An 8,926-nucleotide genomic window follows, 5' to 3' on the forward strand; every position below is an offset into this window, starting at 1 on the left:
TAGGAGCTCTTTGAGGGGTATGCTGTGTTTCTCTGTACATGCATATATTTATGTGTATATATTTCTCTGTCTTACAAGCATTTAATCATCTCAACCATGCTGCTTTATTTCCTTTATGTGCTAGACATATGTGGACATACTGGTACGTCAGTGTCATTGGTATGTTTTGCTGTCATGAGGTCATACAATGTGGCTGAGAAGTGTGTCTCCCCTGGGCCAGATGATCTAGGTTTGAATCCTGGCTCTGCCACTTAATAGCTGGCTGGCCCTGAGACAGCTCCTTCACCGTCTGTGCCTGGGTTCCCCATCTGTAAAACAAGAGTGATAGCTGGACTTCCCTTTAAAGTTGTGGGGAGGAATGATGACTGAATATGTGAAAAGAGCTTTCTACAGTGTCTGGCATAAAATAAGTGCTATATAATGTGTTCACGCTTATTAGTTGAAGTAAATTTTTAAAACTCTTTGGTTTAATAATTAGGAAGTAAGTTGCTGAATTGATAAGAGAGACTGTCTTGATCTATAGACAGTGTGTGTTGTTCAGTTTTTCATTCAGTTTTTATTGACTTTTTGAATAACTGATAAACATAAATAAACAAATTAATTAATTAAATAATTTTTTTAAAAAAAAGTAGACTGGTGAGGGGATCTTAACCCTTAACTTGGTGTTGTCAGCACCACGCTCTCCCAAGTGAGCCAATCAGCCATCCCTATATGGGATCCGAACCCATGGCCTTGGTGTTATCAGCACCACACTCTCCCAAGTGAGCCACAGGCCAGCCCTGTGATAAACTTTTTTTTTTTTTTTTTCCTTTTTGTCTTTTTTCGTGACCGGCAATGGATTGCAACCCTCAGTGTCACGCCCGTACCGGACCGGGACCAGCAACGGGATCGGCAACGGGATCGCAACCCTCGGTGTCACGCCCGCCCCTCGCTCAGCCAGTGAGTGGCTGGTCTGTATGTGGGATCCGAACCCTCGGCGGGAGCACCGCCGCGCTACCAAGCGGCGCACTGTAGCAGTGCGCCACAGGGCCGGCCCTGTGATAAACTTTTTAAAAAGAATTTTCAGGGCCGGCCCGTGGCTCACTTAGGAGAGTGTGGTGCTGACGCCACCAAGTCAAGGGTTAAGATACCCTCACCAGTCATCTTTTTTTAAAAAAAAGTGGGGGGAGACCCCCTGGTGCACTCGGAGAGTGCGGTGCTGGGAATGCAGTGGCACTCCCACTGCGGGTTTGGATCCTATATAGGGATGGCCGGTGTGCTCACTGGCTGAGCGCGGTGCGGGTGACACCAAGCCAAGGGTTGCGATCCCCTTACCGGTCACAAAAAATAAAAAATAAAAATAAAAAATAAAATTAAAGGGGCCGGCCCGTGGCTCACTCGGGATAGTGTGGTGCTGATAACACCAAGGCCACGGGTTCGGATCCCATATAGGGATGACCGGTTTGCTCACTGGGTGAGCGTGGTGCTGACAACACCAAGTCAAGAGTTAAGATCCCCTTACCGGTCATCTTTTTAAAAAATTAAAAAATAGGGCCGGCCCCATGACGCACTTGGGAGAGTGCATAAAAAATATTGGAGGGGCCGAGCCCGTGGCGCACTCGGGAGAGTGCGGCACTGGGAGCTCAGCAGAGCTCCAGCCACGGGTTTGGATCCTATATAGGGATGGCCGGTGCGCTCACTGGCTGAGCGCGGTGCAGCCGGTCTCAAAAAAGGACAAAAAAAATAAAAAATATTGGAAAGTACAAAAGAAAATTAGCATCTCCTACCAGTCCCCACCCAGCAATGATCACTGTAAATATGTTAGTATAAGCCCTCTAATAGGCATACACATGCACACGATATTACTGTAAAAATGGGTTATATTACTAACCTGTGTTAAGTGTCATGGTCAATGGTTACAGTGTCTTTTCTCAAATGACTATGTCATGAGAAGCCTGTCCTTTATTTTTTGATATTTGGGTTGTTTCCAATTTGTCTGTTCAAAACAGTCTCTGGCCTGGCTCAGCCCAGTTGGTGAACTGTTTTGACCAGGTCTGGATGGTTTGAGGACAGGTGGAGACCTCTGGTCACTGTTTCCTCCTAATCCCTGACCCCACCACCCTCAATGCACCAGGTCTGATTGGCAGCTGCACCAATTCGAGCTATGAGGACATGGGACGCTCGGCTGCTGTGGCTAAGCAGGCACTGGCACATGGACTCAAGTGCAAGTCACAGTTCACCATCACACCGGGCTCCGAGCAGATCCGTGCCACCATTGAGCGGGATGGCTACGTGAGTGCCCATGTGCCCCTGCTCCTTGCCCCCACTCCCCAGCTGATGAGTAATGTGGCTTCAGGATGGGACAAGCCACAGTGTTGGGCAGGGGCTGGTCAGGTCCCATCAGCAACTTGCCTGCCGCTGACAGTTCCCTGTCCTCCTCTCCCTGCAGGCACAGATCCTGAGGGATGTGGGCGGCATCGTCCTGGCCAATGCCTGTGGCCCCTGCATTGGCCAGTGGGACAGGTGAGAGGCCCATCTTTGATAGGACAACCCCTTGTGTACTGGGGTACAGAGCCCCAGAAATTGAAGGGAGACATTACTAAGGTGGAGAAAATCAACTCAAGCCCCAGGACCTGTTGTACATTAGAAAACTTTGCCAGACATAATTGGCAGTAAAGAGCAAGAGCCCTGCCAAGGCACCAAGTGGCCACTTGGCTGAAGCCTGAGCTGGCAGGAAGAAGCCAGCAAGGCCTCATCCTAACAGAACACAGCTGGGAGCCCCGACAGAGCCATTTAAGAGGAGGCAGTGGCCCCAGCTTGGGAAACTCAGGCCTTGATCTGTGCTCCGTCTGTGTCTTACATGTGGTCTCAGGCAAGGCCCAGTGATCCTGAGGTTCCCTCCTGTTATGTATGCGTGAGTCCCAGGGAGGAGGTAACCTTTTCAGGGTCTTCCCATTTCCCCCTCCTCTATTATGAGCCAGGCAATGTGCTGCAGGAACCGGCCTATCAGGCCTCATGTGACAAGGCGTGATATCCCTTACCCTGTCCCCTCTGACCTCACACGTGAGTCCCAGGGAGGAGGTAACCTTTTCAGGGTCTTCCCATTTCCCCCTCCTCTATTATGAGCCAGGCAATGTGCTGCAGGAACTGGCCTATCAGGCCTCATGTGACAAGGCGTGATATCCCTTACCCTGTCCCCTCTGACCTCACAGAAAGGACATCAAGAAGGGGGAGAAGAATACAATCGTCACCTCCTACAACAGGAACTTCACAGGCCGCAACGACGCAAACCCTGAGACTCATGCCTTTGTCACATCCCCAGAGGTGAGACTGCCCAGCCAAGCTAGCCTGAGAGCCCTGCTCCTGGCAGGTCAGAGGGGAGACACAGGGCCTGGGGCAAGAGCAGCCGAGCTCACAGGGATGCTGAGGGAGGGTTGGCATTGTGGGGCAAGGGATTATCCAAGTGGAAACCAAGAGCCAGGGGCCTTCCCAGCCCCATAGCATCATGGTCCCTTGGCACTTACTGCCTGGCTCTCCTCCTGTCGCAAGATTGTGAGATATTTATTTCGTACAGTTAGTGGTTATGAGCATGGAATTTGGAATCTCACTGCCTGGGCCAAATCTTGGCCCTGCCTCTAACCAGGTGCGTGAGCTTGGCCAAGTCACTTGCCTTCTGTGTGCCCCAGTAGTCCTGTCAGCACTGTATGTGAAGACAACTTTCAGTTTCTGATCCAAAGTAAGAGTTCAAAAAAAGTGAGGCTGGCTGGCTAGCTCAGTCGATTAGACCGTGGTGCTGGTAACGCCAAGGTCCAGGGTTTGATTCTTGTACCTGCCAGCCTCCAAAAAAAAAAGTTAGGCCTCGCTGCTGCTTGTGGGCATTGAGTGAGCTGGAGAGCCCAGGCACTTGGTGGGTGTTCAGCCTCAGCCATCACTGGCACATGGCCAGTGTCCCTTGCCTTGCTTATTTATAAGTGTTCCAGAAACTCTTTTGCTTGCTAAAGAAGTGAAGGAATGGCCCCTTCCATGTTTTCAGCGTGCTACCCACTTAGGAACATTTTTATTGCAGCAGCGTTTCTATGCCAGGGCCTGTGCCTGCTCCGGCCAGGAGTGCATGTAACAGCAGTGACCCAGTCCTGAGGAGAATGCCAGGCTCCAGGCCCCAGTGGGAGTGGTAGAGGCCATGTAGCCCTTGGGTTCCTGAGTCCTCTGCAGGACCCTGGAACATGGAAATTTCCTGGGTTCCATTCTGTTTTGGTCCAAGCTTCTGCTGAGGTGGAGAGAATAGGAGTGGCATTTGGTGCTAACCAACAAACCGGACACCTCCATTTCAGATTGTCACAGCCCTGGCCATTGCGGGAACCCTCAAGTTCAATCCAGAGAGTGACTTCCTGACAGGCAAGGATGGCAAGAAGTTCAAGCTGGAGGCTCCAGATGCAGATGAGCTTCCCCAAGCGGTGAGCAGGCGCTGCCACCCTCTGCTGTTAATCACCACCGGTCTGCCTCGGTCTGGATGCCTCAGGGTCACTGCCAGTTGCTGTGTGGTATTTCCCTCCCAACATCCCAGCACCTGGGTCTGGCCTCTCCTGGGCAAGCAGGGATGGCATCATTAACGAGATCAAAGCAGCTGTATTCCCTGGGAGAGAGAGGCCCAGGCCCCGGGGCAGCTTGCCTTCTATGAGAGCCCATTCATGTGGGGACTGAGGATTTGGCACCCAACACATCCCCATCCCCTGCTGCAGGAGTTTGACCCGGGGCAGGACACCTACCAGCACCCACCCAAGGACAGCAGTGGGCAGCGGGTGGACGTGAGCCCCACCAGCCAGCGCCTGCAGTTGCTGGAGCCTTTCGACAAGTGGGATGGCAAAGACCTGGAGGACCTGCAGATCCTCATCAAGGTCAGCAGCGGGGGTGGGGGAGGCAGAAAGAGAGGCTTGGCTGCAGAGAAGAGAGGGCATCACAGTCTGGTGTTGCCTGTCTCCACAGTCCAGCTGGGTGGAGCTGGATCTGGCCAGCTGCTGTCTGGGCGCTCAGCCACCTGGCAGCAGCTGGTGAGAGTCACCTCTAGCACATACAGACAGGTGAATGCAGCAGAGGCAAGGCAAGGTCACGTGAGACTGCACAGCAGGTTTCCACACCTCTGGCTTGACCACACAGGCTCCTGAAGCCATTGATTCTTCCTGCCCCCTCAGTGGGACATTAGTGGGAGCTGAGCAAACACTAGCCTTTGTGGTGTGGCCAGAGGCCTCAGAGCCATGTCAGACGTTAATTTATGCTGTTTACTAAGGGGTCTCCAGGCACTTCTGTGATAGTTAGTATAAAGCCCATGTGACAGATGAGACTGATCAGTCACCATCCAGGTCCCAGACATATCCAGGGCCCTTTTGTCTGTGTCTGCATGAGGTCTGTGGCTGATCCAGCCTGGGCATCACTTAGCTGGGGCCTAGGCCTGAAGGGTGGGCAAACCAATGTCCCTGTCCTCCCTGTCAGCCTGTGCCTCCTTTGAGTGGCCTGTCCAATGAGGAAGTGTCCTGTCCTGGAGACTGAGCAGTCTGGGGCCTCTGAGGGGTGGGTGATGGCCTTGCCTGTGCCCACTTGGCCTGAGTGCAGCAGCGTCGGGACCACAGACCACGTGTCCACAGCCTGACCTGCTTCTCTCATTGCCCCTCCTGTGTCCCGGGTGCTGGGGCCTCTGGAAGGCTTCTCCTTTCATCCACCATTCAAGGGCCACACCCTACCTCTCTCCTCTCTGCGCACCCCCCAAGGTTAAAGGGAAGTGCACCACTGACCACATATCAGCTGCTGGCCCCTGGCTCAAGTTCCGTGGGCACCTAGACAACATCTCCAACAACCTGCTCATTGGTGCCATCAACATCGAAAATGGCAAGGCCAACTCCGTGCGCAATGCCATCACCCAGGAGTTTGGCCCTGTCCCTGACACCGCCCGCTACTACAAGGTAGGTCATCAGTGATGGGGAGCAGTGCTTGACACCACTCTCCTGAGGGCCTGGAGGGCAGGCACGGGGAGGACATGAGGGGAGTGGGAGCTGGGGAGGAGGCCAGCCAAGCCCAGAGGGAATTGTCCTCCGGAAGGAAGGAGGGAAGGAAAGGCCTTCAGCTGCTCTCTTGTGGCAGAGAAAGAATGAAGCTCAGCTCAGGTGGGTGGAGCTGGGGCGTGCACCCAGGAGGCACTGCCCAGGAGCAGTTAGAGAAGCTCTCAGGAGGTGTTTGGCCTCAGACCCAAGAAGAGGGTTGAAGGACATCTCGTAAGAGAGGAATAGGGACTGGCTCAGGCAGAGGCAAACAGGCTCAGAGAAGAAAAGGGCCACACAAGGCCACACACACGAGCAGGCAGAGGGGGTCTGAGGCCAGCGCTGGAGCTGGGGGTGGGGGTAAGATCGGGGGACAAGGCTGGAGAAGCAGAGGTGCCACCAGGGGCCAGAACTATTCCCTTTTTCTGCTTTGAAAAACTGAGAGAACCAGGGCTGAACCTGAGTCCTAGTGTATCAGGGTGAGGGTCCTCTGGCACCCCCTCGTGGCTTGGCAGGTAGAGTGGGTGCTCCAGGGAAGGTGTGCTCCCCAACCAGGAGCCCATACCACTGGCTCTGCAGTGACTGCTGTCCCTATGCTGTGGGGGCAGCCCCGTACCTCTCGCCCCTACCACATGCTACTCTGGGCTGTGGTCCTGCACTGTAGCCCTCACACACCCCTGCCTCCTGTGGAACACTGACGGGTGGCATGGCAGGCACACAGGGCTGGGTCTGATCCACCTCTGTCCCTTCGTGGCCTAGTTTGGGCCTGATTCACCTGATTTTACCCGCCCTTGGGCAGGTGAGGAAGGGCGTCTCCAGCCCCAACTCCGGAGCCTCAGGGTGCGCAGGGGCAGTGGGGGGCAGGGCCCACCTCTGCCTCATAACCTCACCCCTGCTTGCCTGACAGAAACACGGCATCAGGTGGGTGGTGATTGGAGATGAGAACTACGGCGAGGGCTCGAGCCGGGAGCACGCAGCATTGGAGCCTCGCCACCTCGGGGGCCGGGCCATCATCACCAAGAGCTTCGCCAGGATCCACGGTGAGCTACAGCTCACATCCAGCCCATCTGCTTCCTCTCACCAACGGCCCAAGGTCACCCACCCCGCCAGTGGCCTGGTTGGGCCTGGAGCTATATGCCTGGCCCCCAGGCTGTGCCCGCGGCTCCTGAGTCCCCCACAGCCCACCGGCTGTCAGCCCCTGCCCCATCTCGGGTCTGCCCTGTACGAGTGTGATGCCCACAGCCTCCATCCCACAAGCATGTCCTGCTGCCCAACTTGTAGACCTAAGCGGCTGAGATCCAGGACACAGCCCAAGGGTTTTTCCTGATTGTGGGTGTGGCTATCAGGAAGGCCACACAGACACATCAGTGCCAGCCAACGCACACTTGTTTCGGTGCCTCAGGGAAGGGAGCACCTCCTGGGAGTGGAGCAGATCTGGGCCTTGCCACTGCCCCAGGATTGTCCCAGGTGTAAGGACTAGGGCTGTGTCCCAGAGGACTTAGAAAAGGAAGCTCTCTGGGCTGGTGAGCTTCCCCGTGCAAAGGAGGGGGAGGAGGAGGGGGCACTGGCCCCGTTGACTGAATGTGCCCTCCGCCTTCCAGAAACCAACCTGAAGAAGCAGGGCCTGCTGCCCCTCACCTTCGCTGACCCAGCCGACTACAACAAGATTCACCCCGTGGACAAGCTGACCATTCAGGGCCTGAAGGATTTTGCCCCTGGCAAGGTCAGAGGAGGGCAGCAGGCCGAGGCCCTCCTGAGGGGTGGGGGGTGGGGGTTGGGGGGGCAGCCACCTTGCTCCAACTGCTGCTCTTCCCATAAACCTTTGTTCCAGCTGGAAGGGCCCTTAAATTCTCCAGGCAACCCCCCTAGGGGGGAAGGGAAGTTCCCTTCCACTCCTTTTTTTTTTTTCCCTTTTTGTCTTTTTTCGTGACCGGCAACGGATCGCAACCCTCAGTGTCGCGCCCGTACCGGACCGGGACCGGCTATGGGATCGCAACCCTCGGTGTTGCTCCCGCGCCTCGCTCAGCCAGTGAGCGGCCGGTCTGTATGTGGGAACCGAACCCTCGGCGGGAGCGCTGCCACGCTTCCCAAGCGGCGCACTATAGCAGTGCGCCACCGGGCCGGCCTTTCCTTCCACTCCTGACTCCCCACTCAGCCCAGGCTAGGCACACAGCCCATCCCTCCTCAGGACCCTCTGGGCTCCAGGAGCCCCCATGGGTACCACCCAGCTCTTACCAGGGCCAGCCAGGCTGACCTGGCCTAGGACTTGGCTTGCCTGCTGGCCTCCCAGGCCCCAGGGCAGTGGCCTGCCTTCCTGTCCCTCCTGCAGAACCCAGGGCTGTGTTCCCAAGAGTACCCACCACTTTGCACCTACATCCGCCCCCCTTCCCTTGCAGCCCCTGAAATGCATCATCAAGCACCCTAACGGAACCCAGGAGACCATCCTCCTGAACCACACCTTCAACGAGACCCAGATCGAGTGGTTCCGCGCCGGCAGTGCTCTCAACAGAATGAAGGAGCTGCAGCAGTAAGGCCCATGCTCTCCCCAACCCGCCCACCTCTGGGACACAGCGCTGGTGTCATTTACAAGTGCAGTTCCACCTGTGTCATCAGAGCCAGATCTGATCCATCCTGCCATGGCTTCTTGCTCCAAGATGGTGTGACCAGACATGTTTCCTGCCTCCCCTCCCTCAGACAGAGTGACTACGGTTGGGGGGTTCTTAAAATAACTTTTTAGCCTCTGCCTTCTCATTTTTAGTTTGGTTCTGATCTTAAGCAGCTCCATGCAACTGTATTTATTTTTGATTATAAGACTCTCGTCTAAAGTTTTTCTCCTGCCTGATCATTTCACTGGTGGCTGAAGGATTTAGAGAACCTTTGTTCTCACACGGAAAATAAGAATCCAAATTCAATGAGTA

General features: G+C 55.2%; 1 protein-coding gene across 1 annotated transcript in view; it reads left to right on the forward strand.

Moving 5' to 3' along the window:
• The window catches only part of ACO2 (aconitase 2, mitochondrial), a 58,885-nt gene extending 49,959 nt beyond the window's left edge, over window positions 1–8,926 (forward strand). Inside the window, exons 10-18 of the mRNA XM_008574153.1 lie at window positions 2,114–2,271; window positions 2,429–2,502; window positions 3,192–3,303; window positions 4,311–4,433; window positions 4,719–4,874; window positions 5,742–5,933; window positions 6,916–7,048; window positions 7,610–7,731; window positions 8,405–8,926. Of these exons, the coding sequence (XP_008572375.1) occupies window positions 2,114–2,271; window positions 2,429–2,502; window positions 3,192–3,303; window positions 4,311–4,433; window positions 4,719–4,874; window positions 5,742–5,933; window positions 6,916–7,048; window positions 7,610–7,731; window positions 8,405–8,539 (1,205 nt within the window). The 3' untranslated portion in view covers window positions 8,540–8,926. The remainder of the gene's footprint in view (window positions 1–2,113; window positions 2,272–2,428; window positions 2,503–3,191; window positions 3,304–4,310; window positions 4,434–4,718; window positions 4,875–5,741; window positions 5,934–6,915; window positions 7,049–7,609; window positions 7,732–8,404) is intronic.

The sequence above is a fragment of the Galeopterus variegatus genome, unplaced genomic scaffold (assembly GCF_000696425.1).
Source record: "Galeopterus variegatus unplaced genomic scaffold, G_variegatus-3.0.2 Scaffold55, whole genome shotgun sequence".
NCBI lineage: Eukaryota > Metazoa > Chordata > Mammalia > Dermoptera > Cynocephalidae > Galeopterus > Galeopterus variegatus.